General features: G+C 55.0%; 1 protein-coding gene across 8 annotated transcripts in view; it reads left to right on the forward strand.

Annotated features, from left to right (window-relative positions):
• NCKAP5L (NCK associated protein 5 like) overlaps window positions 1–16727 on the forward strand; it is a 30063-nt gene extending 13336 nt beyond the window's left edge. For 2 of the 8 annotated variants that reach the window (XM_057701663.1, XM_057701664.1), the window contains 11 exons: window positions 3429–3490; window positions 4571–4729; window positions 5442–5510; window positions 5614–5652; window positions 6401–6520; window positions 9458–9571; window positions 10631–13260; window positions 14164–14326; window positions 14575–14656; window positions 14995–15518; window positions 15838–16727. In XM_057701663.1, the coding sequence (XP_057557646.1) occupies window positions 4607–4729; window positions 5442–5510; window positions 5614–5652; window positions 6401–6520; window positions 9458–9571; window positions 10631–13260; window positions 14164–14326; window positions 14575–14656; window positions 14995–15518; window positions 15838–16050 (4077 nt within the window). In that variant the 5' untranslated portion in view covers window positions 3429–3490; window positions 4571–4606 and the 3' untranslated portion in view covers window positions 16051–16727. Of the gene's footprint in view, window positions 1–667; window positions 850–3428; window positions 3491–4570; window positions 4730–5441; window positions 5511–5613; window positions 5653–6400; window positions 6521–9457; window positions 9572–10630; window positions 13261–14163; window positions 14327–14574; window positions 14657–14994; window positions 15519–15837 lie in introns of those variants that run through there. The other 6 variants (XM_057701665.1, XM_057701666.1, XM_057701660.1 and 3 more) reach the window with 5 other exon arrangements.
• Window positions 16728–23475: the final 6748 nt, after the last annotated feature.

The following is a 23475-nucleotide window of genomic DNA, read 5'->3' on the forward strand; positions in this document are numbered from 1 at the left end:
TCTTGGGTGTGACGGGGATTCCAGAAAGCAGCTGGGGGATGGGGGGAGCAGAGGGGGAAACGGTTGTGTTACGGATGGTGCTGTTATTAAAGGGAGCTCCGTCTCTGCCTTCCCACAGCTGCCCACCCCTCCCCCACCTCCTGGCCCCTTACTTTTTTTTTTTCCCTAGAGGACTCTGGGGGGAACAGCTGGTGAGTGAGGGGCTCCTCAGGGCCCGAAGGCCTTGGCTGAAGGCCAGGACGAGGGAGCCTGGAGGACAGGCTTGCTGCCATCTCTCTGGCCCCTTCCTCTCCGGCCTGGACTCTGAGTTTAGGGAGGGGTCCTGCCTGTGCCCCGGCTGGGGAGGGGCTGGGAGCTGCAGGCTCCGCTCCGTGGCAAGGCCAGGGCAGCCCCGTCGTCGGAGGGGGCGGGGGCTGAGGGATGGTGGTCTCCCAGATTCACTCCGGGATGGGGCTGCCCCCGCCTCATCCCCGGGTCACCCGGAGACCCCCTGAGCCGCTGTTCCCCCTGCCCTGTCGCCTCTGAAGGAGGGCCCGAGAGGCTCTGCTCTTCCTCCCGTCCCCTCCCTCCCCTCGGCACTGAGGTCACCTCCCTCTGAATCAGGCCTTTGTGGGGGGCGGGGTTGCCCGTTGGCAGTTCTGGCGGGAGAAGCCTCTGATTCAAGTTCGAGCTCCCACCCCCTGCAGCTCCATCCCTACCCAGCCCGGCCAGCGTCCTGTGTTCCAGACTCACATCCAATATCCGGGTTATGTTGTGGGACCCCCGGAGGAATGCCTGAAACCAGGGCCATCCTGAAAAACCCAGGCCAGGGGTTCTCGTGGGCCCCAGGTGGGGCTGAGCACAGAAGCTGTGAGTAGCAGTTGTGGGGCCTGAGAAGGAGGGGGCTCGGCCCTGGGGAGGGGGCCCCCACGGACCCCGCAGGGACAGCCACTGGGGAGCTGACCTGGGGGGGGGGTGGTGATTTTTCTCATGAGATTTGGGTCGAAAACCCAGACTCTGAAGAGCCAGACTCCTAACTGGGCGCTGATCGGGAGCTAGAGGTGGTATTCTCTCTCTGGATCTTAATAGTCCCTAGAGGAGGGTAAAGAGGCCAGAGTTTTCTTTTCACCATAGAAATCTTGAGCTCAGACTCACCCTGCTTACAGCCAGCGTGCCTCCCCAGCGCCAAGTGTAAATGCAGGCCTCTTCCGAGTGACTCAACAATCCAGGCTGACAGCTTCCTGCCCTCTGCTTGTGGCCCTGCAGACGCAGAGAAGGCCCATCGTCCTGAGCGGGCCAGACCACTTCGGCTGAGGGCAGAAAACGTCTCCCCGACGCGGGGCTGAGTCATAGCCTGCCTTCAGCCGACGTTCCCGGAGCCTCTTCCAGGCCCTGCCCGGGATGCAGAGACCGACCCCCGTGACCGCGCTGCTGTGCTTGGGTGGCTTGTCCCTTGGAGGGTCTCGCCCAGGTCACAGTGGGACTCAGGCCTCCCTGCGCTGGGATCCCCCAGATGCAGAGGGTGGCAGTGGTTGGCTTTATGGAGTGTGTTGGGTCCCCGCCCACCTCAACACACACAAAACCATGCATACGGACTCCGCAGCCAGCCCTCGCGGCCTGGGCCTTGTGCCGAACCTGGGTGCTTGCTCGCTTGCTTATTTATTTACTTATTTAGGAAAAGATACCCTCCTAAACCACCTTCACTAATAGTTTGGTTTTTGTTGTTGTGTGAAAAAAACAAAGACTCAAGGTGTCTACTGCTTTATCTTTCCCTTTTCTGGCCTCCAGACACCGCCCTGTTCATCCCGCTCCCCTCCTTCATCCTCCTGGTTTTTTCTCACACTCCCCAGCACTCCCTTCCCCGCCCCAACCCCTCCATTCCTGGAGGTGTCCACTGGGGAACTAAGTGGTGAAGGGGGTTGAGGGGACGCTGGTGATCTGTGGGGACAGGCCTCTCCTAGCGCAGTGGGAGCCTCCGCCTGGCATGGGGATAGTGGCCCAGAGATGAGTGGTGTGGGGTGGGCTGGAACTGGTCCAGTGGTGGAGGTAACCTGAGGCCTTTTGTGGTTTTAACCCCTCTTTGTGCACGTGGGAAGGAGGATTTTTCCTGAATTTTTTTCATTTCTTTCAAGGCCTTTCCATAGCTAAATATATCAAGCATGATAATGTTACAAGCAAATGAAGTTATACTTGATACATTTTTATGATGTTAAAATAACAAAGGACTTTAGAGTGTGGCAGGGGGTTAAAAATAAGCATTACACAGTTTTTTCTTCTCTAGGTTTCGGAAGCCCCCTTCCCATTACTGTGCACACATGCTGGTTCTCTCTCCCTCCCCACCCCCCCACCCCCATCCCTACCCAGGAAGAAGCATCCTCCCCTTCTGCTGTTACCCTTTCTCTTTCTAGGGTACCAGGCAGAGAAGAATGAGGGCTGGGCTGGCCCTGCAGGGAGGGGGTTGGAGAGGAGGAGGCCCCAAGGTCAGGGCACAGGGGCTGCCCCTCAGGTCTTCAGGAGCCCCTGCTGCTCAGACCCCCAGGGTGAGGGGCCTGGGACTCGGGGTCTGCTTGCAGGGGACCCGCTGGAGTGACAGCGGCTCCAAAATGTGAAAAGCTTCCATTTGTTGAGTCCACGCGAGACACTCTACATAGGTCATCTCACTTCATGCCCCAGCAACCCTGTGGGCTAAGTATTCTTATCCCCATTATACGGGTGAGGAAACAGATTTTGCAGAGTCAGATTCTAACCCAGATCTATCCAACTGCAAAGTTCTGGGAGCACTGGGACTAACTACACAGAGCACAGTACAACATGTGTGTGTGGAGAGGCTGCATAGGAAGGGGGGACCCACGCCTGTCCAGTGTGCTTGGTGAAGCAGCCATGTGATGTGGGCAGCAGCCTTTGCCTCTGGAGCCTGCACCCCACCCCTCCCCGCTCCTTACAAGGTCAGTAGAGAATCAGATGCGATAGATGACGCGTGAGAAAGTGTCAGCGCACAGGTTGCACTCTGGGTATGTGAGTGTAGCTTTCTCTGCCTCCACGTCCTCATCTCAAATACAGGTGTTGATAATAGCACATAACCCTTTGTGGTTATGAGGATTCAAGAAGACAGTGTATGTTGTGGAAGGGCTGTGTTGCTGTTCATTCCCCTCTGGCCGGGAGCTGGGGACATTTGCACTGGCTTTTTTCCTCTGGCTGCAATGCTCTTCCCCTTCCAGGATTTCATCCAGGCTTCATTCAGGTCTCTGCCTTTCTGTCCCCTCCAGAGCCTTCTTGGCACCTGATGTCTGTTCATTGGTTTATCTGGTATTACCTGCCTCCCCCAGTAGAATGGAAGCTTCATAAAGGCAGGGCTTTCTCTGGCTCGTTTATCCCAATGGCCCAGGAGGCCGGGCAGCGGGAACTCAACAACGGCGTGACTGACATCGTCTCCCTCTGTGTCTCCACAGGCAAGGTGACCATTCTGGCTGCTTGCGTGAGTGTGCCAGCCTGGGCGAGGAGGCAGAGACAGGTGAGGGGCTGTGGAGCCTGTGCGTGCTGGTGGTGGGGGCTGGAGGAGAGGAGGGCTGGGGTGGGAGAGGCAGCCCCTGTGCCCCACGGGAGGGAAGAGCGTTCAGATGCCTGGCAGGTGAGCTGCGGAGGGCTCCTCTCTTCCTTGGTCCAAAAGTGCTAACCCCCTTTTGTGGGAGCTTCAGTGGATCAGGGAGGCAAGTAGTTGGTGGTAGACTGGGGGCCTCCACCCTTTTATGTTAGAAAGGGTTTCCCATCTGCTGGAAATTTCTACAATATTTGTGCAGGGGAAGGAAATGAGTACTTTCCTCTAGCTGAGAATTTGAAACTCAAATAGAAGATGAAAACTAGTCAAGTAAAGCCAATCACTATGGCAACAGTTTGGGGAGGTACAGGTATCACATAATGCAATACAGGTCAGAAACCTGGCTCTGTGAGTTCAGGCAATGACAAACTAGTCTGCACAGCTGTCAGTCTGTCTCTTATACACCAGGTGTCACCAAGAAGAGTGAGTCTGGACAGTGAAATGAAGATAGTGTCCCTGCCTTCACAGAGTTGACAGTCTGGGGGGAGTTATAGAGCCGTGCAGGAGCAGTACCTGATCCAGCCTTGGAGTGGGGGCCCTGGATAATGAATAGGAAGGAGCTGGCCAAGTGGTAGGAGGAGTGGGTATTAAAGACCCCTACAGAGGGCCCAGCGTGCACAGAGGCTGGTCCGCCGGGGCCTCGCTGGGAGCCTTGGAGGCATGCAGGCCACCTCCCACTCTGCCTGAGAGGATACAGGCGCCGTTCTGAGGCCAACCTCGGCGGGTAATTCAGGTTTCTTGGCTCCTGGCCAGCATCGGGGTGACCTGTGAGAGGGCAAGGGCAATTATAGGGGTTTATAAACAATGGTCTCTATTCTTGAGATGGGAAGGCTGTGTCTCTGCGTCTGTCCCATGACCAAGAGTCCTATCCTGACCCCGGGTTGTTACAGTGTCCATGGCACAGGGGTCCCACTGATCCAAACTCCAAGAATACTGACAAGCTTCCTCTCTGTCCTCCTCCTCCTCCTCCGCTCACCTCCCTGTGCCCTGGAGTAGCCTGCCAGGGCTTCTCTCACTTGTCCCCAGGGCCTGATGTCGGAGGCTATGGACCAGCCGGCCGGGAGTCCTGGAAATCCGAAGCCAGGAGAGGGTGGTGATGGCAGCATTGAGCCGGGCACCTGCCAGGAGCTCCTGCACCGGCTGCGGGAACTGGAGGTGGGGCACGGGGAAGTGGAGGGGCAGCAGTGCTGGCCAGAGCCCTGGGGAGCCGGGTGGGCTTTGGGGTGTGGGTGGACCTTCCTCTCAGCCCACTTTGCCAGGCTGGAGCAGAGTTTCTTTAGCAGAGCCCCTCTGAGAAGCCCTTTCTTTTGCCCTCCAGCCCGCGTGCCAGCTCAGGACAAGAGGCGTGCGCAAGGGTGGGGCCATCCTAATCCCCAAAATGTCTCCCCTCCTTTCCCCTCTTCTCCCCACTCTCATGCCCCTGCTTCACAAAAGGGGTGGCTGCAGAGGCCACCGAAAGAAGGGTCTCAGGAGTTGAGGGACAAGGACATGGATCCTTAAACTAGGCCTTTTGCCCCATTCCTAAGACCGTGCCCTCCTCCCTCCGGCCTCCTCTGCCCATTCCCCAGGGAAATAAGGGCTACTTTCGGCACCTCCCACCTTCGGTCTTCCTGGCTACTCTGTCTCCCCAGTCCCTCCAGCCTCACTGACTGAAGTTGGGGTAACAAAACACCAGCCGTCTCAGCTCTGCCTTCTTCATGCCCTGGTTCTGTCTCTGCAGGCCTCCCCATGGCATAATCAGGCAGAGCCAAGAGCTGGGACAGGGATGGAGCTAGTGGACTCCTTGCCTCCCTTTCTCCAGGAGGAAGTTGCCCAGGGGAAGAATGACCCCTTAGCCTCCTGTTTACCCTCCTCCTCCCTCCTGCAGGCAGAGAACTCGGCACTTGCCCAGGCCAACGAAAACCAGCGGGAGACCTACGAGCGCTGTCTGGACGAGGTCTGTGGGACTGATGCTCTCCGTGGGGAGGATAGCTTGTCGATTCCAGGCAGAGGCTGGGTTGGCAGACAGCTTTTCCTCAGTCCTGCCTTTCTGTCCCCAGGTTGCCAACCATGTGGTGCAGGCGCTGCTGAACCAAAAGGTAAAAGGCCACGAGACATTCTCACCCTCCGCCCTGAGCCCAGACGCCCTGAAAGGAGGCCCTGGGTACAGCAGGGGAGGTCCTTCCTAGGGGGACCCCTGAGCCTGCTTCGCTAGCGGATAGAGGAGGGTGGAAATGGCTCTTGGTCCTCCAACGTAGTCCCCTTTCCAACGTAGTCCCCTTTCTCTGTCTTGGACAGTTTGTACCGTTCTGCCTGGAGCCAGGGGTGGGCTAGGTAAGGCCAGGTCTCTGAGCTATGGTAACTTTGATTTGGGATTGAATCCTTCCATTGTCCTGGCCCCAGCTAGTTTCTCCAGGTTGTGATAGCCCTGATAGCAGCGTTGATATTGTGAGCATAAGGTGACATCTAAATATTTACTCAAGTACTGTGGGTAATTTCTTGACATGTGTGCCACTGTGACCCCCAGGTCTTCCTTTGTCTTATATGGGCCCTCCTTTGATGTGTGATTTCTAAGAGGCAGGGGATTGGCTCCAAGGAGGGAAAAGTTGCCAAAGGGAATGGAATTACATCCAATCAGAGGTAGTAAACTTTCGAAGACTTACCACCCCCAGGAGATGTGATAGGCGTAAACATGGGCAGGCTCGGCTCCCTCATAGAAGGAGGTCGCAAGGGAAGGGCATGCCCAGCAGGCGCGCCCGCTGCTCTGATGAAGGTGACTCTGCTCACACCACTCTCCCTCTCCCCACCGTCCTCTCCTTGTGTTCCTCCGCTTCCTGGGGGCGGCAGGACCTGCGGGAGGAGTGCATCAAGCTGAAGAAGAGGGTGTTTGACCTAGAACGGCAGAACCAGATGCTGAGCGCCCTGTTTCAGCAGAAACTCCAGCTCACCGCAGGCTCCCTCCCTCAGGTGGGCACAAGTGATTCTCCTTCCTTGCTCACATCTCAGCTTCCTGCGTCCCTCCAGCCGCATCTTTATCATCGCCTTCTTTTCTCCCAGACACCCACAGAAGCAGCCCGTCAGCCACTGCCCTCCGCTCTGGGGGCTGTGGCCATCCAGGGCAGGCAGACCTAGCCTGATAGATCGAAGCCTTCGATGGGAGGAAACTTCCTGAGTCCCCTTAAGCTTGGCTCTCCCCCACCTCCAACGTGCTCCCTGCCCAGCTGGATGGTATCCCTTCTTATTGAGAGAGAAGGTCCTTGCTTCCTCCACCCTGTGTGGGGAGATGGGTGGAGGCTGAAAATGCAATTATTCCAAGCTCCCAAGGGGCCCCTTTGGCTACTGCATTGCCTCTTCTTGGCCAGGGGCAGGGGTGGGGCCGGCTGTAAGGCACCCAGTGCTTGGTGTCACAGAGAGGTCAGGAAAGGAACTTCACCCAGAGGACTCTGTGTGCGCCTCGCTGCATGTACTCACCCACTGACGCAGGCATGGCTGCAGACGCTGTCCCCGCTTCCAGCCCTGACACCTGCCTTACCCGGGAGAAGCGGGAGGCTGCTGGGAGTGAATCCTGGGCTCAGTTAAGATGTCACTTAGGGTCCACTCTGTCAGGAAGGCCCAAGGATGGAGTGAGGCCTGGGTGGGTCAGGAGCAGCTCCAGGTACCTGAGGTGAACAGTGGGTCCTGAGGTCAGCCAGCACACCCCCAGCCCACCCCGACGTTGACAAGAAGAGAAGCACCTTATACGTGTGTGTCTGAATTTGTGTGTCCGTGATGCAAACCAGGCAGCTGTTGGCCCTCGGACCCTGAGCAGGATGCCCTCAGCTCCCTGGGAAGCCTGACCCCTGGCAGAGGAAGCCTCTCACCACCATGGCCTTTCTGCAGCCCCTGTCTCACCAGGCTGGTGCAGCCCTGGGTGAATCAGCAGCAGTGACTCTGCAGCTTCCCCTGCCCTGGGTCTGTCCCTGCTGTAGGGTTGACCCAGGACTCCCCAGAGGCCTGTCCACACCAGCCAAGCGTACCCTGTCCATACCCTTCTCAGTGACTGACGACAAGAGAGGTGTAGATCATCCTGAAATCATTTGTTTTTTACTTAAATGAATTCTGGGATTTGCCTTGGGGAATTTTAAATGAATTTTGGGGTTTGGGACCATAGATTTATCTTCCCCAGAAGTAACATGACGTAATGGAAAGAGCATAAACCTTGGCCTCAGATAAACTTGGGTTGGGTCCCTAACTTAGCTAATTCTTAGCTGTGTGACCTTGGGTAAATTATTTAACCATACAAACCGCAGGTTTTTTTCCCTATAAATGGGCATAAAAATGCCTATATTGCAGGTTGTCGTGAGGATTAAATGAGATAATATCTAGTGCTTGGCCCGTAGTGGACAGTCAATGATTGGCAGCTAGTTATCATTATTAATGTTATTTCCAAGTTGTGCTTTGCTAGGATGGAAGCTCCATTGAGCAAATGCTAATTAAGCTCTTACTGTGAGCAGTGCCTTTGCCAGCAGGTATGGAGTTGGACAGAGCTGTGGCCTGTGCAGAGCGAATGTAACCTCTGAGAGCTGGGGCTGCTGGACACTAAGGCAGGGCTACAGAGTGTGACAGTGCTGACCAAGAGCCCGGGGGGAGAGAGGCCGTCAGAGGTGGGCTGGGGAGAGTTCCCTGAAGGAGGTGACGTCAGACCTGGGCCCTGATGGATGGGACTGCAGTAGGGGTCTCAGAGAAGGGGTTCCCTGTGGAAGGAACAGAGCAGGGAATCAGGGTATCCTAGGGAGCCAAGAGCTGTTCAGCTGGACTTGAGCAAAGGATGTGTAAAGAGTGAGTGAGACAGAGCTGGGGACGGCATCAGGGAAGAACTGGCAGGCCCGGCCAGAATGCCGGCAGAGGGGTTCAGACTTGTCTCTGGAGGCAGTGGGCAGGCAGAGGAGGCTCTGAGCACAGAGATGCTTTAGACAAAAAAGAAAAAGAAAAAGATGCTTTGGGCTGCCTCGTGCACAAGAGATTGAAAAGCCACCCAGCCAGGTCAGGGAGACTGAAATGCTGAGCAGTGTCCAGGTCAGAGGCGTGAGGACCGCGGGCTGAAGGAGAGGCTGCAGATGGGCAGGCTGGAGGGGAGGCAGAGACACCACAGAGACAGGACTTAACAGCTGTGGAAGATGAGATGGGGAGAGTTAAAGCTGACTTGTATCTAGTCAAGATGCCTAGGAGAAGGGGAATGAGAGAGATGTGATGCATGATTAAATACTACTTTTGTGGTACTTCCCGGCAGTCCAGTGGTTAGGACTCCACGCTTCCACTGCAGGGGACATGGGTTCGATCCCTGGTTGGGGAACGAAGATTCCACATGCCGCGTGGTGCAGCCAAAAAAAAACACTACTTTTGTAATCCTCAGAGCAGAGGTTTTACATAAGGCCGTTCAGGGGAGACAGAAGTGATAACTCCCGCCATCTCTTTTCCAGGACCCAGTAACAAATGCCTCTTCCGTTAGTCTCAGCCATCCCTGTGGATGCTGGGTCACAGGTAGTCAGAACAGGAAGGGCCCTCAAGGCTCACCCTGTCTGTAATCAGGGGAGAGGCCCTGCAGAAAAGCAGAGTCCTAGAGGCTCACTGGACATCCGTGTTAGGCCCTCTGCTGGCCCAGGGGTGCCCCTTTTTCTCCAGAGCTCCCTACCCTGTCCCACTGCCCAGTCACCTGGGCTTGCACTTCTTCAATCTACCTGTGCTATGGTCTTTCGAGGCTCCTCTGACCAAGTGGTGAAAGCCACACCTTGGTCCAGGAGACATCACCGAAGGAGCAGACTTGGAAGAATGTTTTCCTGCCCCTGGATGGGAAGCCATAGCTTCCCGAAGGAGTAGGGACCTGCAACGGACAGAACCTGTGCTAACCTCACCTCTCCCCTGCAGATCCCACTGGCCCCACTCCAGCCTCCTTCAGAGCCACCAGCCTCCCCCTCCCTGAGCTCCACAGAGGGACCGGCCACCTCGCTGCCTCTGGGGCGCTGTGCTGGAGAGAGAGAGGTAGGAGGGCTGGGCACCGTGGTCTCTGGCTCCGGGCTCATCAGCCAGTGCTCCACGGCTGTTTCCTAATGAGTCCCAGGGGAAGGGCTGCTTCCGGGCTGGGTGTGAGCCCTCAACTGTCAGCCTTGTACCAAGAAAAACAGATCCCCACCCCCAACCTCTGGTCTCACGAGCAAAGGCATTATAGTACAGCAGTCAGACTCAGAGTTAACACTTCCTGAGCTCTTACTCTGTGCGAGGCACTGTGCTGGACACCTGGATCTCATTTATCTTTTTTTTTTTTCCCCAGTCATTTTTGGCATAAATTTATAATCATACATATTTATTTATCCAAGTCCAGAACCATTATTCATTCTTTTGCATATCTGGTTTCATTTATCTTATGAGATTAGACATAATCACCATCGTATTTTACAGATGATACAGTGAAAGCTAGAGATTAAATAACTTGCTGAAAGTCATATAACTAGTGAAGCAGTGGACCTGGGTCTTGAACCTGCACAGTCTGGCTCCAGACTATACCAGGCTAGACCAGGCCTAAGAAGGGGCCTGGGAGAAGCAAGAAAGGGCTTTGCAATGGAGTCATCCCCAGTCTGCTTCCCCACTGGGATCAGCTCAGCAGGATAGCTGTCTGACCCGAGAAGGCCTGGGCTTGCCTGCAGCGACTGACTTAGGACTTGGCCACATCACATCCCTTTCCTGAGTCTGTGTTCTTTCTGGAGCCTGAGAAATGGACAGGCCTTCCTCCCCTGGGGCAAACATAGATACCAGGGTTGTAGGTGGTCAGCCCTGCTGACCCAAATAGTGGTAGGTAGTGGTACTGAAATAACCAGGAAGCGAGGTGGGTGCCCACCCAACCCCAGAGGTGCCAGGAAGGACAGTTGGGGTAACCAGGACCCAGAGACTCTTGAGGAAGCTTTCCAGCACATCCCAGAAGCTATCCGTTCCTTTTGGGGACACAGACAAACCAGGCCAGCTCTGTTCCTGACATACTTAGTTATGCCAGCTCAGGTCCCCGGCCTGCACATGGTCTCCTCCTCATGCCATTTCTCCCCCAAGGTGTGTTGGGAGCAGCAGCTGCGGCCAGGAGGCCCAGGACCCCCGGCTGCCCCACCCCCAGCGCTGGATGCCCTATCCCCATTCCTTCGAAAGAAGGCGCAGATCCTGGAGGTGCTGAGAGCCCTGGAAGAGACTGACCCCTTGCTTCTGTGCTCACCTGCCACCCCCTGGCAGCCTCCAAGCGAGGGTCCTGGCTCCCCAGAGCCCATCAATGGCGAGCTATATGGCCCACCTCAGCCTGAACCTTCCCCCTGGGCCCCCTACCTGCTACTGGGTCCTGGTAGCCTGGGAGGCCTGCTGCACTGGGAGCGCCTCTTAGGGGGCCCAGGGGAGGAAGAGGGTGCTGGGCGGCCATGGGGCCCTAGTCGGGGCTCCCCAGGGGCCCAGGGCAACAGCTCTGGGCCACCCTGCGCCCCAGGCAGCAGCTCCTCCTCCTCTTCTGATGAGGCCGGTGACCCCAACGAGGCTCCCAGCCCCGACACCCTGCTCGGGGCCCTGGCCCGCAAACAGTTGAACCTGGGCCAGCTCCTTGAGGATACCGAGTCTTACCTGCAGGCCTTCTTGGCCGGGGCTGCTTGCCCACTCAGTGGGGGCCACCCAGGTCCCAGGCAGCCATCCTCCCCAGACCAGGAGCCCCCACAGCTGTCCACGTCCAAAGGCCTCCCCAAGTCAGCTTGGGGTGGGGGTACCCCAGAGGCCCACAGGCCGGGCTTTGGTGCTACCTCAGAGGGCCAGGGGCCCCTCCCCTTCCTCAGCGTGTTCATGGGTGCAGGGGATGCCCCCCTGGGCTCGCGGCCTGGCCACCCCCACTCCTCATCTCAGGTGAAAAGCAAGCTCCAAATTGGCCCCCCTTCTCCTGGGGAGACCCAAGGACCCCTTCTGCCCTCTCCAGCCAGAGGTCTCAAGTTTCTAAAGCTGCCTCCAGCCTCAGAGAAGGTACCCAGCCCAGGAGGCCCCCAGCTCAGCCCCCAGCTCCCCCGGAACTCCCGAATTCCCTGTCGGAACAGTGGCTCAGACGGCAGCCCCTCCCCCCTGCTGGCCCGCAGGGGTCTGGGCGGAGGAGAGCTGTCCCCAGACGGGGCTCAGGGCCTGCCCACCAGCCCTTCACCCTGCTCCACAACCCCGGACTCTGCACAGCTCAGACCTCCCCAGCCAGCCTTGTCCACTACACTTTCCCCGGGACCAGTGGTGTCTCCTTGCTACGAGAACATTCTGGACCTTTCCCGGAGCACCTTTAGGGGGCCCTCCCCAGAGCCGCCTCCATCCCCACTGCAGGTGCCCACCTACCCACAACTAACTCTGGAGGTGCCACGGGCCCCCGAGGTCCTCAGAAGCCCTGGAGTCCCCTCCAGCCCTTGCCACCCAGAATCCTGCCCCTATGAGAGCGCCCAGGAGAAGAGTTTGGACAAGGCAGGCTCAGAGTCTCCCCATCCTGGCCGCAGGACCCCAGGCAGCTCGTCCAAGAAGCCAGGCCAGGGGGCGGGCCGGCGACCTGGGGATCCCGGCTACACACCTCTGCGGGACAGACTGGCAGCCCTGGGGAAACTGAAGACTGGCTCCGAAGGGCCCCAGGGCTCAGAAAAGAATGGGGTGCCAGCCAGGCCTGGTACCGACAAGGCCCGGGGAGCAGGGAGGTCAGGGGAGAGCACTGGAGACACAGCTCCCCCTGCCTCCAGGCCCCCTGAGCAGCCAGAAGCCAAGGGGGCCCTGCGAGGGGCGGTGGCCTTAGGCACAAGCAGCCTGAAGCAACAGGAACCTGGGCTCCTGGGGGACCCTGGGGCCCGAGTCTACTCTTCCCACTCCATGGGGGCCCGGGTGGACCTAGAGCCTGTCTCACCAAGGAGCTGCCTCACCAAAGTGGAGCTGGCCAAGAGCCGGCTGGCAGGGGCCCTGTGTCCCCAGGTACCCCGTGCCCCTGCCAAAGTGCCCACGTCAGCCCCCAGCCTTGGCAAGCCCAATAAGAGCCCCCACGGCAGCCCAACAAAGCTGCCTTCTAAGTCACCCACCAAGGTGGTGCCCCGGCCTGTGGCCCCGCCAGCCACCAAGGAGCCCCCCAAGCCTGACAAGGGGAAGGGCGCACCCTGGGCAGACTGTGGCAGCACCACGGCCCAGCCCACATCCCCAGCACCGGGCCCTGCCGACCCAGGCCCAGGCCCTGAGGGGCGGGCCCTACACTCGGCCATTGAGGAGAAGGTGATGAAGGGCATTGAGGAGAACGTGCTGCGGCTGCGGGGCCAGGAGCGGGCCCCTGGCACCGAGGCCAAGCACCGCAACACCAGCAGCATCGCCAGCTGGTTCGGCCTTAAGAAGAGCAAGCTGCCAGCGCTGAGCCGCCGCACAGAGGCCGCCAAGGGCAAGGAAGGGGCCAGCGGGAGCTCCCCACTCCGGAAGGAGGTCAAGATGGAAGCCCGGAAGCTGGAGGCTGAGAGCCTCAACATCTCCAAGCTGATGGCCAAGGCAGAAGACCTGCGCTGGGCGCTGGAAGAGGAGAAGGCCTACCTGAGCAGCAGGGCCCGGCCACGGCCCGGGGGACCAGCACCGGGGCCCGGTGCAGGCCTGGGGCAGGTGCAGGGCCAGCTGGCCGGCATGTACCAGGGTGCGGACACCTTCATGCAGCAGCTGCTCAACAGGTGAGAGCCTGGGACCAGCTGTCAGGGACTCAGTGGCTGGGGGCACATTTCCCTCCATAGGCACCTCTGGGGTTGGGATTGCCTTTCCTGGGAACTGGGACTCCCCAGAGGTCAAAGGATGTAGGTGGTCAAATGAAATGGCACCAAAGCATCTGGGGGTTAATGGCCTGGCCCAGAGGAGAGACTGGGCCCTCAAACAAGGAGCCAAGGGCTTGTGCCTCAGCTCCCCTCCTCTCTGGCTGACATTCGACTTGCTGAGACCCAGTTTCTCATTTGATAGGAGTTAACAGTCTACATTTTCTTAGATCGCCTCAAGTCAGATGAGGCAGCCTGTCTGAGGTGCAATGTGCCAGTAGTCAAGGGAGTGCCTGTACCTAACTGTGGGCTGATGCAGGTCTTCTCCTTCCGGGGTTTTCTATCCTGTAGAACAAGGAGGGCTCCCTTCCCATCTTGCCCTTTGGCACTTGCCATAGACTTAGCAGAGGGAGCTGTGGTTTAGAGAAGGGGCCACCCCCTCTTGGGGTTGGCTCTGTCTGGGTCAGGTAAGGCAAAATGTCCTCAGGACTCGGGCTCCAGGTACAATGTGGTTTGGACAGCAAGCGCTCGCAAAGTCAGCTGGGGCAGGCAGGATGTGACTGTGTCTGCTGTCTACTGGCAGACATTGTCGGAGAGGTCTCTAGGCTTGACCCTGGGTAGATTTGGGGGAGTTCTCCCATCTTCCTTGCTCTTGCTGGTCCTCTGGAGTTTTCCCTGGGGTCTTGGCCCGTTCCTGGTGTCAGGAGAGGTTGATGCGGGAAGCCACCAGGGTTATGTCCCCTTCCCCAGCACTTTTGGAGGGATCCAGGCCAGAGTGTGTGGGTGGGCCCAGGCCTCCCTCACCTCCATCTGCACTGCTGCCCCTAGGGTGGATGGCAAGGAGCTGCCCCCCAAGAGCTGGCAAGAGCCCAAACCTGAATACGGCGATTTCCGGCCAGTGTCCTCTGACCCCAAAACCCCCTGGCCAGCCTGTGGGCCCAGAAATGGCCTGGTAGGCCCTCTTCAGGGCTGCGGGAAACCTCCAGGGAAGGTAAGTTCCTCGAGCAGGGGCTGGGTGGAGGGCCTGGCTGTGTGGCCCTGCCAGGTCTCTTACCCCTGGAGGGCTCCCCTTCCCTGGGGCCTGGAAGCTGCTGGATGCCTTTCTGGTCTCCAAGGAGAATGGGGAGGGGAGAGGGCTGGCAGGTTGCCAGGACTCTCAGACCCATACTCCAGGGATCCTGATGGAGGGAGTTGGGGTGGAGGAGGAATGGGCTCTGAGGTCTCCTGTATCCTGTACAGCCAAGCAGTGAGCCAGGGAGGCGGGAAGAGATGCCCTCAGAGGACAGTCTGGCTGAGCCAGTGCCCACCTCACACTTCACAGGTCAGCAGGGTCAAGGGCCAAGGCTGGGACCTGCCCCTCAACCTCTGCTCACTTTACTCCTCCTGTCACCACACAGGTCCCAGGCCCTAGTACCACCTTGGTGCCAAGCACCAGTGGGCACTGGGGCTGTACAGGAATAAAACCCTCCCTACCCCATAGGGTACTTGCCCTGCCCTCTTTCCCAGAACTAGGGGAGGTGGGGCAGGGCCGGCAGGGATGACTGATCGGGTGGGACCAGGAGGGCCCCTGACCAAGGCTGGAGCCTGGGCCAGGGCAGAAAGCCAGCGAGGCTGAGCCGCCTGCAGCTTCACTGCCCTGACGTACCCTCCGCTCCCCAGCCTGTGGCTCATTGACTCGAACTCTGGACAGTGGCATTGGGACCTTCCCGCCACCAGACCATGGCAGCAGTGGGACCCCCAGTAAGAATCTTCCCAAGACCAAGCCACCGCGGCTGGAGGCCCCACCCGGGGTGCCCCCAGCCCGGCCCCCACCCCTCACCAAAGTCCCCCGCCGTGCCCACACACTGGAGCGTGAGGTGCCCGGCATAGAGGAGCTGCTGGTGAGCGGGCGGCACCCCAGCATGCCGGCCTTCCCTGCCCTGCTAACGGCTGCTCCGGGCCACCGGGGCCATCAGACCTGCCCAGACGGTGAGTGCCTGGGCAGGGGGGTGGGCTTCTCTGGGAGCTGCACCCAACACCCACCTTCCCTTTATCCTCGGATAGATCCTTGCGAGGACCCAGGCCCTCCACCTGTCCAGCTGGCCAAGAACTGGACCTTCCCCAACGCGAGGGCAGCCAGCGGCTCCTCTGACCCTTTCCTATGCCCAGCCCGACAGCTGGAGGGGCTGCCCAGAACCCCCATGGTGAGCGTGGCCGAAGGGGAAAGGAAACAGCACTGGAGGGCAGGAGGGGATGACCTGGGGTGAGGTACAGCCCTGTCCGGGAGGAGGAGTGAGTGGCCAGGCCCTTGGATGCCCCTCTGGGCAGCCCACCCCCCTGCCTTCTCCCACCCCTCTTGGGGAAAGGGTTTCTTTTCCTTCCGGAGCCTTGCTAGGACTGTAGGAGTGTGCTCAGTCGCGCCTGCAGCCTGCTTCCTCTGCAGCGTCCCCAGCAGGCGGGCAGAGCCTCTCAGGCGGCGAGAGGCGAGAGGAGCTTCCGCCGCAGCCTCCCCTCCTTCCCCAGGCCCTGCCCGTGGACGGAAAGCGGAGCCTGGAGCCCAGCCGCCCAGCCCCTGCGCCCCAGGGCCCGGCGTTTGCGGGCAGCCGCACCCCCAGCACATCGGACGTGGGCGAGGAAGGGAGAGCGGCCAGTGGGGGCCCCCCGGGGCTGGAGACCTCGGAGTCTCTGAGCGACTCGCTCTACGACTCGCTGTCCTCCTGCGGGAGTCAGGGCTGAGCGCTTGCGGCAGCCGCGCCCGCTCTGGAGTCGGAGACCAGGGACTGGACCGGCTCGCCTCACGCCCCGCCCCCTCGGGGCCGTGCGGCCCCCTCCCTGAAGGGACCAAGGAGGCAGATGGACAGGAAGGTGAAGGAGGTCCCCGCCGCTGCTGTGGAGGAGATGAAACGCTCTCAGCTCAGGGAGAGACCCCACCCTTGGTCCCATCTCTCACCCAGAGTAAGGCTCTTCCTCTGAGGGACTGGGGGTTCAAGGCCGCTGTGTCCCGGCCTCCAGCTCCCACTTCAGGCTGAGCCATCTTGTGGTGCTGGGCTTCCTGCCCACCAGCCGTGCCATCTCCACCCACCCAGGCGGCTCGCCTGCCTCAGAAGCCCCATGCTGGTGGAGTTCAGGGGCGAGGGCTCAAGTTGCCTTCTCTTTGTCTGCCCTGGTCCTCCCCGCTGTCTGGATGGTGCTGCCCTCTCCTGCCCCATGTCTTTGGGGTCCATTTGTCTGTCTTTTGTGTTGGGTTTTTTTTGTTTTTTGTTTTTGTTTTTAGATAAAGCGCCTGGTCCAATCCCCACCCCACCCCCATCCCCGCACTGCGGTTAATTTATCTGTCGTTAAAAACGCGGCTGCTCTGCTTCCAGCCTCAGCTTATGCCGTATCCCTAATAAAATGTGGAGGCCCCTCCCTGACCCTGTCTCTGCTCATTCTGTGGGAGGACGCAGGGGCGGACAGGTGGGTGGTGACTGCGTGGGCACCAGGGTGCTGGACTCCCGGGCCCTGGACTCTGCCCGAGGCAGAAGGCTGAGCTGCCCCTCAGAGAGGAAGGTGAGGAGGGTGGCTGGGGGCACGCACTGAACTCCTGGACATACCAGGTTGGGTGGGATGTGCAAGCTCTGAGCTTCAGGGTCCCAGGGGTAGACAGGGTTGTGTCCACAGCCTTCTATCGTCACGAAGTGAGGCGCGACTGGGTCTCAAACGTGCTGCCTTCTAGTCTCTCCACAGACTCTGGGCCTTCCCCAGATCTTCTTGCCCCTATTTCTACGTCAGATTTCAACCAGAGGTTCCCCTGGCTCTCAAATTCTCACTTTAGGATTGGGGGGACCGAGAATGAGGCTGTGTGAGAGGGTCTAGTCTTCTAGGATTTATTTTGGACTCTCCATGTGAGATGAGAACGCCACGGGATGGTTGTGGCCCTCCAGCCCTTGGATTGCCTGTTGGGCATGGAGTTGGACAATGACCTGAAGGTGACCCAGGTGGCCCCAGCCCACCTCACATTGGCTCGTTGGGTTGGGCCTAGAGGGCCTCCTGGCCCAGGTTGCAAGATCTGGGGTGACTTGTCCAGAGCACCCACCTGCCATAGTCTACACTTGCTGCCTCCCCATGACATACTGTCTGGAGGCCACCTGGGCATCATGCATGCTTAACATCCCTGGCCTTGTGACGGGGACTCTGGACAATTCATCATGGAGCTGGGGGCCCTGTAGTGACTACATGGTCTTGGTTGATACTGCAGGCTTGCCAAGCCAAGGTCAGGAGTGCCTGGACGGGGAGTAGTGCTGGACCTGTTCACAACTCGGTTATACCACTGGATGCCATCCTGTGCGTTCCCCAGCCCAAGGAAGGTTGGAGGTGGGGAGGATGTCAGTGCCTCCCTTTACACTAGCTCCTTCCAGCAGTGTCTCTGCAGCTCTGAATGGTCCAGAGGGCAGTGAAAGGACTCCCTGTTAAATACCTATCATATTGCCAGCCTGCTGATTCGTTTCACACATGAAGACACTGAAGCTCAAAAATATTCATTGGGGGAAATCCCTGGTGGTCCAGTGGTTAAGACTCTGTGCTCCCAACGCAGGGTGCATGGGTTCGATCCCTGGTCAGGGAACTTAGATCCTGCATGCCACACCGCACAGCCAAAAAAATAAACATTCAGTGGTTTTCCAAGGGTGAGAAGTGATGGAGCCTGGTGGGAGTGATTCTTTTGGGGTGTATAACTTTGCTTTCTTCTGCCAGGTCTTTAGTCTCCCTTTTTGGCCTTGGATCACTCCTGACGGGCAGGGCTGGAGAGCACTAGACTGAGAGTCAAGAGTCTTAGCCATTGAGTCTGGTTCTGTGGGGAAAGTTACATCCCTTCCCATGGCCTTGGTTTTCCTTATCTATGGAAGACTGGGAAGTTGGACTAGACCAGCTTTCTCCTTAGCTTTCTGCTCTTCCCACCCCTCTCCCAATCTGGCTGTTCTCCTTCCTGTTTCCCTTAGTTGATGTCAGCATTGAGGAAATTAGGAAAACTTAGAGAAGGGTCAAGTCAGATGTCTTGATTTTCTTCAAATGTCAGGATTGCATTTTCTTCTGTCTTCTACTTCCAGGTGCCTATCCCACTGTCCCATCTGCTTTTAATAGGCTTAAGGATGTTATTACCAAGCCATTGATCTCTGCCTCTTGCCAGGCAGGCTCAAAGAAGTCTACATCCTTCTCTTACTTTTTATTTCTTGGTTCCTTAAGCCCTTTTCTCTGTTTGAACCTGATGGATTACCTCATTTCCTTGTTAAAACAGAATTGTTCGCCTACAGGATATTTATCCTGCTTCCTTTCCAGGAAGGAGCTTGGCATGGTGGGTTCGACTCTGGACGCCACCTCCTACAAGCTGAGACCAAGGGTCCATGTATGTTTCTGTCACCAGGGTCTGCTCAGTCTGCTGCCGGGCTCTGTCCTGCAGTATTTGCAAATGCAAGGTGGCCTCTTGGGCCCCAGGGCAATGTGGGCCACCTGAGAAAAAGCTCACAGTCAGTCACAGGGCAGAGTAGCATCAGCCACACCTGCTATCTGGAGCCAGCCCTTCCCTACCGACTCCTCCAAGGTGGGCAGCTCTCGTTCCTAAGTCCTCCAGTGTGCTGCTAAGGGGTGCTGGGCCCAGAGAAGCCCACATGACTGTGTGTGCCCTCCACACAGAATATTGAATCTGAAGTAATTCCGTGGCAGGGGACACACAGGTGAGTTCAAGACACTCCCAGGAAACCAATTTCTCTTTACACTTCAAGGAAGGGTTTGGCTAAAAGACCACTTTATCCTCACTGTGGCAGAACACTTCATATCTCAGTTTGCAACATCTGCTTGCAGGATTAAGCTGACCTCACTGCTTTCTCCGGGAACAATGGGTGAGTGTTTGCCTCACCACTGCATATGACCTTTTCTGTTGGATTTCCCAAACAACAGAAGCCAAAACTTCCAGACCTCCCATCCTTGTCCCTCACATCAAGGCATCAGCAAAAGACTATAAAAAGTTTCCAGATTCCACCTTACTGGGCACCCTGTCTCTTGCAAGAAATGTCCCAAGATGCTAATGGAGGTTTTCTGTGGGCTGCCAGTGGTTTTCACTTTCTTCCTTATCCTCTTCTAGATTTTCTACAAATAGTATGTGTTGTTTTCTTTATCAAAAAAGTTTTTTAAAGAAACAATCAGGGGCTTCCCTGGTGGTGCAGTGGTTGGGAACCCACCTGGCAATGCAGGGAACACAGGTTCGAGCTGGTCCTGGAAGATCCCACATGCTGCAGAGCATCTAGAGCCCATGCGCCACAACAAGATAAGCCACCGCAATGAGAAGCCCACGCACCACAACTAGAGAAAGTCTGCATGCAGCAACGAAGACCCAACGCAGCTGAAAATAAATAAATAAATAAATAAATAATTTTTTTTTTTTAAAGAAACAAGCATTCTCTGCAACAAATTCTAGGTACATATCCCCATTCTATAGTCCAGGCTGAATTAATTCAACATATAAGTAATTTTTTTTTAAATGTGAATTTAAAGTAAGTATAAGTGAGCATTTCTTTGATCTTGGGGTAAGGACCTTTTTTAAAACCTTTTTTGTAATTATTAAAGACATATAGATTATAAAAGTGCATATTCATCATTTAAAAAATAATTGAAATAGAATAGAATATTCATATAAGGAAGAGGAAGAGTCTCTCGTATTCCAACTCCCAGTCTCACTCCCCAGATATAACCCAAGTTGACTGGTATTTCTTTCAAATCACTTTTTTTTTTTTTTTGAGAATTATGTGTTATACCCCAGACATCCTGAGGACTTCAGGCCTAGAAGATAATCTCTCAGATAGCTCTAAGGGACAGCTCCCTCAAATTGCTTTTTAATGCACACACATATACACACACAGCATGTTCATGTTGACCTTTTATTAGACAATGAGATTATTCTATAATTACTGATTTGCTTCTTCTTTTGGCACTTACTGATGTATCTTGGAGGTCTTTCCAAAGCCTGTGAACCTCCGTTATCATACACGGTCTTCCATCGTGTGGGTGTGCAATGTTTACATGTTTTGCCATGACAAACAATGCTGCAGTGAACATTGCATATGTGTCTTTGGCCACTTGTGTATTTCCATAAGATAAATTCCAATAAATGGAATTGCTGCATTATAGAATATGCTTACTTAAAAAATTTTTTATAGATATTAACAAATTGCACGTCATTAACGATGTATAAGAGGGACTATCTTCCATATCAAGTATTATCAAACTTTTTATTCTTAGCCAATTTTGCAGGAGTAAGTGATCATGTCTTGGAGTCTTGGAGCCCAATGTAGGGACTCTGGCTTTTACTCAGAGTGAAATGGGGAGCAGTTAGAGAGTGATGAGAATAAACTGTAGAGGGCAAGTATGGAAGCAGACCAGTAAGGGAGCCTCTTGGGTAACTCCAGTGAGAAACGGGGACCTGTTCCAGGGCAGAGGCACTGTAAACAACAAGATTTGCTAATGCAATTGCTGTGGGAAAGAGAAGAGTTAAGGATAACGCTGACATACAGATGGCCAACAGGCACATGAAAAGATGCTCAGCATCCCTAATTGTTAGAGAAATGCAAATCAAAACTACATTAAGGTGGGACTTCCCTGGTGGCGCAGTGGTTAAGAATTTGCCTGCCAATGCAGGAGACGGGTTTGAACCCTGGTCTGGGAAGATTCCATATGCCCCAGAGCGACTGAGCCCATGCACCACAACTATAGAGCCTGTGTTCTAGAGCCCTTGAGCCACAACTATTGAGCTCACATGCCACAACTACTGAAGCCTGTGCACCTAGAGCCCGTGCTCTGCAACAAGAGAAGCCACCGCAATGAGAAGCTGGTGCACCACAACAAAGTGTAGCCCCTGCTCGCCGCAACCAGAGAAAGCCTATGTGCAGCAACAAAGACCCAACATAGCCAATAAATAAATAAATAAACAAACTACACTGAGGTACCACCTCACACCAGTCAGAATGGCCATCAGTAAAACATCTACAAATAACAAGTCCTGGAGAGGGTGTAGAGAAAAGGGAACCCTCCTACACTGTTGATGGGAACATAAGTTGATGCAGCCACTATAGAAGACAGTATGGAGATTCCTCAAAAAACTAAAAATAGAATTACCATGTGATCCAGCAATCCCACTCTTGGACATATATCTGGACAAAGCTATAACTCAAAAAGATACATACACCCTTATGTTCATAGGAGCACTATTCACAATAGCTGACAACCTAAATGTCCATCAACATGTGAATGGTTAAAGATGTGGTACATATACACAATGGAATACTACTCAGCTGTAAAAAAGAATGAAATGCCATTTGCAGCAACATGGGTGGAACTAGAGATTGTCATACTAAGTGAAGTAAGTCAGAAAGAAAGACAAATACCATATGATATCACTTATATGTGGAATCTAAAATATGACACAAATGAACTTTTCTACAAAGCAGAAACAGACTCACAGACATAGAGAATAGACTTGTGGTTGTCAAGGGGGAGGGGGTGGGGGAGGGATGGGCTGGGAGTTTGGAGTTAGTAGATGCAAACTATTAGATATAAAATGGATGGAAAACAAGTTCCTACTGTATAGCACAGGGAACTATATTCAATGTCCTGAGATAAACCACAATGGAAAAGAATATAAAGAGAATGTATGTGTGTGTGTATATATATGTATCTGATTCACTTTGCTGTATAGCAGAAATTAACACAACATTGTAAATCAACTATACTTCAATTTAAAAAAAAAGGATAACTCTAAGATTTTTGGAGCATTTGGTAGGGAGAAGTTGCCATTAACTGATATGGAAAAGACTTTGGATAGAGCAGACTTGGGGGAGGGACGATCAAGAGGTAAGTACTGGAAGTGCTAAATTTGAGATGTCTATTGGACAACATCCAATGGAAAATGTGGAGTAAGCAGTGGGTTACAGAAGTCTAGAGTTCAGAAGAGAAGTCCGGGCTGGAGATATAAATTGGTAAGTCATCAGCATATGGTTGTTATTTAAAGCCAGGGGACTGGATGAGATTACCAAGAGAGTAAGAAGAGGAGTCTGAGTCCTAAGCCCTGGGATACTCCATCTCTTTAGAGGTAGAGGAAATGAAGCAGAAACAGCACAGAACATAGTGGAAAGGTACTTTGAAACTATGTAAATATTTCACTTTCATCAAACTTTCTATTTATGCCTTTATTTATATCAATGTGGACTCATGGTGTCCTATTTTATTCAATGGTCTATAATCCATTACTACCATTATTTACTTTGGTGTTCAAATTGTCCATGATTTGGCCAGTAGGAGCCTCTTAAAACTGGCTTTTGTTTTGTTTTGTTTTATGACAGATCCCTATCATTCTTTTTTGAGTACATCCTTCTGGTGTAACATGTTCAAGATTCATCTTCCCAAACCCAGCCCTGAAATCAGCCATTTTTCCTAAGAGCCCTGCTCTCTTTTAGTGGGGAACAATCTCTAGAAACCAAGATCTGGGCACTGGGTGTGCTCATTATTATGGGGGAGTTGCTGCTCTCAGGATCTAAGAGAAGGTTTCTTTCTTTTTTTTTTTTTTTTAATTTATGTATTTATTTTTGGCTACATTGGGTCTTCGTTGCTGCGCACAGGCTTTCTCTAATTGCGGTGATTGGGGGCTACTCTTCATTGCAGTGCGAGGGCTTCTCATTGCAGTGGCTTCTCGTGTTGCAGAGCACGGGCTCTAGGTGCATGGGCTTCAGTAGTTGTGGCACACAGGCTCAGTAGTTGTGGGTTGCAGGCTCTGGAGCACAGACTCAGTAGTTGTGGCGCACAGACTTAGTTGCTCCACGGCATGTGGGATCTTCCCAGACCAGGGATCGAACCCGTGTCCCCTGCATTAGCAGGTAGATTGTTAACCACTGAACCACAAGGGAAGTCCTGTAAGAGAGGGTTTCTTAAAGACAAAAGTTAAAGCATTTTCTTATACTTATGGGAATGACAAAATAGAGAAAATTTGATGATGCTAAAGAGAAAAGAGGAAGTTATTGGGTTTCAGTGCACAAGTGGACTTAAGCAGCATCCACAGGTACAGGAAGACAGCTAGGTGAGTGTATGTGGTGGTGTCTCTCATAGAATTACTTATCTGATTGCTTTTATTTTCTCAAGGAA

Source organism: Hippopotamus amphibius, chromosome 12 (genome assembly GCF_030028045.1).
Source record: "Hippopotamus amphibius kiboko isolate mHipAmp2 chromosome 12, mHipAmp2.hap2, whole genome shotgun sequence".
NCBI classification, from domain to species: Eukaryota; Metazoa; Chordata; class Mammalia; order Artiodactyla; family Hippopotamidae; genus Hippopotamus; species Hippopotamus amphibius.